The 3,959-nt window shown below is 43.7% G+C and overlaps 1 protein-coding gene across 1 annotated transcript in view; it reads right to left on the bottom strand.

Moving 5' to 3' along the window:
* Positions 1-3,959, bottom strand: part of KCNIP4 (potassium voltage-gated channel interacting protein 4) — a 415,573-nt gene that overhangs the window by 5,621 nt on the left and 405,993 nt on the right. The window contains exon 5 of the mRNA XM_003793498.2: positions 361-468. Within this exon, the coding sequence (XP_003793546.1) occupies positions 361-468 (108 nt within the window). The remainder of the gene's footprint in view (positions 1-360; positions 469-3,959) is intronic.

Raw genomic sequence — 3,959 nt, forward strand, 5'->3', positions numbered from 1 at the left:
GTGCCATCAAGACATTCCACCATCCACACGGTTGTAAAATTGTATTTCCTTATTGATCACATGATGTGGGGAGAAACAAAGGTTTCAGGCCAAATGTTCCACCACGGTCTAGATCTTCCATCTGATTCCAACCACAGTCTTCATTCCACTCACAACATTTATTAAATCCCAGTAGGAAGCAAAGGTGCAATCCTATGTTGTATGTTTACTTTGGAGCTTGACCATAAACTATCCCTATCCATTCCAAATTTTTTATTATATCTCTCATCCACCAGCACATAAAATATTTTGGATTTCCTGAAGAAAAACTATTTTCAAATCAATTGCAATCGTTTCAAGTGCTGGGGAGGCACTTCTTACCTCTTTCGTGATGTAACCATCTTTATTTATGTCATACAAATTAAATGCCCAGTTGAGTTTTTCTTGTACTGTCCCCCGGAGCAAAATGGAAAGACCCTTGATGAAATCCTAAAACAAACCAGAAGATTAAAAAATAATAATTTTATATGACATTATTAGACAACCGAAAACAAACTCCATTAACATTACCTCTCAAATGAGGGACGCCAGGGTTATAACTCTCCAGATTTTGAATCATTGATTTAGCAGATTAATGAGTCTGTGATCATCTGTTTCTCAGAGCGCTTTGTAGGTAGAGAGCACTCCTTAGTCTTAACAGTCACACTTTCTAATTGAGAGCTATGAATTCAATCTACTGCGGCGCTAGAAATTGAATCAGAACGCACACCTGAACAGCAAGACCCTGGAGTGTAAGCGCGGCTGGCTTCCATTACAAGTCCACACGATTTGCTGAAAAGAATCTAATCACCTCGTATTTTAAGGGGAGGGAGGGCAGTGCCTCATACCCATGATCCTAGCACACTGGGAGGCTGCAGAGGGCAGACTGCTGTGCTTAGGAGTTTAAGACCAGCCTGAGCAGGAGCAAGACCCTCTTTCTACTAAAAATTAAAAAAAAAAAACTAGCCAGGCATCATGGTGGGTGCCTGTAGTTCCAGCTAATCAGGAGGCTGAGGCAAGAGGAGTCCTTGAGCATAAGAGTTCAAGGTTGCTGTGAGCTATGACATCATGGCACTCTACCCAAGGCAACAGAATGAAATTCTGTCTCAAACAAAAAAAAATCAAACAACCCTCCCCCCAATAAAACACTATATTTTTAAAAATATAAGCATACATTTAACATACTTGCAATAAAAAGATTTGCTAACAAGTGGAGCTGTCCATAAAAGCTGGCCCAATTGTAGTCGTTAGTTAGAAATCCAATTATAATTTACACGTGGGCAGTGGCTAAGAGCGGGAAGCTGGAAACCAGACTGCCTGGTTTTTCCTCTACACTTTTTGGAGCAGTAATTGAAATCTCTCAAGTAGAAAGTGGCCAGTTTAAAAAAATGATGATGACAACAACTCTCAGAGAGTAACTTCACAAATTACCCTGGGCACAGAGGTGACACTTATCCTCTAATGCACAAAAATGATAAGGGGCAGGGGTCTGCATTGAATTCTGGTTTCCATTCTCTTCTGAGGAAGGCTGAAGAAGGGAAAAGGCATGGAGATTTGACTTTATAATAACCTGTACTTGTTTAGTTGTAAACTTTATTCATCTACCAAATCTTTACTGAGGGCCTCCGTGCTGGTCCTTCTGCCAGGGACCTTACCTGCCCATCCAAGCCTGCCATGGCTTAGAATGAAGAGTTTGCAGGTAGTTGCATTACTGGGTGATGACACGATTGATGTTATTATTAATTGGATTTGTTTGAAAAATCCCCCAACTAATAATGACTACGGTTAACATCTCATAAATATTGAGCACATATTTGGTACCAGGCATAGAGCCAAAGCTTTAACTGACATTATGATTTTTAATCCTCACATTATCCCATGGTGGCTCTTTGGTTACTGATGTATTACAGACATGAGCACTAAGGCCCAGAGAATTTAAATACTCATCCCAGGGCCTCGAGCCACTTGGTGACACAGATCTGTCATATCGAGATGCCAGGCCTCTCCTGTCTTAGTCATTCTGCCCTTCAAGTTCAAGCAAATTAAGTGGAAAACTTCTGTTTTTCCTTCATCATAGAATCAGATGGTCTCCCTACTATACCTCCCAGAATGCTATTGCTACCCCCAAAGTGTTTAATCCCTAACCATTTCTGTTCTCTAAGGACTTTCCAGGGCAGGTAATTGATTTAGAAGAAAATAACTGTAATAGCTTAGTTTTAAATTCTATTTTGCTTCAACCTTTATTAATTTAGCCATTAGTTGGCCTTTAAAAGGAAAGGCATTTTACCAACATGCATATCATGTATAACCATTACAACTAATTTTCCAAATTATAATCAACGTTCATCACAATTACCAGCATTTTACATAAATATTATAAAAGCAACCTTACGCACGGTGCCCTATCATTAATACCAGACTAAATTTACATGTAAAATTGGTTATAATATGGGCCTTGGGAAAACCAGTGTTCTATTTCTGATACATAAATAATGTCAACTATTGAAATAACTATCAGTATTTGCCCTCCTCATCTTCTGCAAACCAGTTTTGTATTTGAGGCCACGTGCTGTGGCTCATGTCTGTAATCCTAGCACTTTGGGAGGTCTAGGCAGGTAGATTGCTAGAGTTCAGGAGTTCGAGACCAGCCTGAGCAAGAAGGAGACTCCGTCTCTGAAAAACAGCTGGGCATTGTGTCAGGCACCTGTAGTCCCAGCTCTTTGGGAGGCTGAGACAAGAGGATTGCTTAAGTCCCAGCCAAAAGTTTGAGGTTGCTGTGAGCTATGCTGCCACCATACTCTACTGAGGGCAACAGAGTGAGACTGTCTCAAAAAAAAAAAAAAATTCTTTAACTTCTATGTTATAGGAAAATTGAGGCTGGCCTGGAATTAATCTTGTTGGTAAAATGCAGCTTAGCACAGATGATTTAAGTTGACATTTGCAGAGGAAGAAATGTCACAGGACACTGTTGCCTAGAAGACTCCCCTGTCATCCCCTGTCCCCTGCTAACCGCTCTTCCTCACCCGGGTAAACCCGTCCATCTCTGCTTCTCAGTTCCTGCCATCTCCTCAGCCATTTCCGGCTTCTAGTCTCTTCTCAGTGACACCCCTGGGTGACATTTAGTGAGTCCACCTTTCTATTAGTGCCGTCCAGTTTGCATGAGGACAGGGCAAAGCGCGGGAGAGGAGCAGTGGCTGAGCTGAGCGGCACTGCGGAAGACTGCCCCTTCCCTTCTCGTCCTGACTCCGCAAAGCCCTAGAACCCACCGGGCTGCCTGTCGCCATATCAACTTTGATTCTCTTAAGCACGACAGACTTTGTTGCAATATAATTCTACCAGCTTTATTTTAATATCCTTCAAACTCGTTTCCTGTTTCACCTCAAATGCCCTCTCTGCAATTCAGGCTTTCAGCATCAGCTCCCATCTGGACTCTTGGAATAAATAGCTGTTAATTGCACTTGGTATTTCCAGGAACATAGCTGGGGATGTTGACATCCCTGCCAAAAATTCCTCAAGGACTCCTCAGCTCTTAGAGCGCAGTCCAAGCTCCTGGGCACTCTGCATGCAGCTTGTCAGCATGTGGCTGCGGCCTCCTTCCCTGGCATCCCCCTTCCCTGGCATCCCCTCTCCGCTCCTGAATTTCGTATTCTCTCTTCTCCGTGATCACATTGTTTTCTTTTCTTTCCGGGCTCTTCCTTGGTTCCTGGGCCTGATCCCCTCTGCCTGGCCTCTGCCTCACTGCCCACTGCTTCCCATCCCATCCCGAGCCTTTACTCCTCCTGAGCTGCTCCAGCTCTGGGGGGATCCTGAAGGGGGCAGGGTCTTTCAAGACCTGTGGAACCGGCGGCGATCCCCATTCTCGCCGCCCTGCTTGTCCTTCAAACTCAGTCCCTCAGTCCTGCTGGGCAGGCTCCAGCCACTGCCCTCCTGCCACCACTAGC

This window comes from Otolemur garnettii, unplaced genomic scaffold (assembly GCF_000181295.1).
Source record: "Otolemur garnettii isolate 467f Iridium unplaced genomic scaffold, OtoGar3 scaffold00069, whole genome shotgun sequence".
Classification (NCBI taxonomy): domain Eukaryota; kingdom Metazoa; phylum Chordata; class Mammalia; order Primates; family Galagidae; genus Otolemur; species Otolemur garnettii.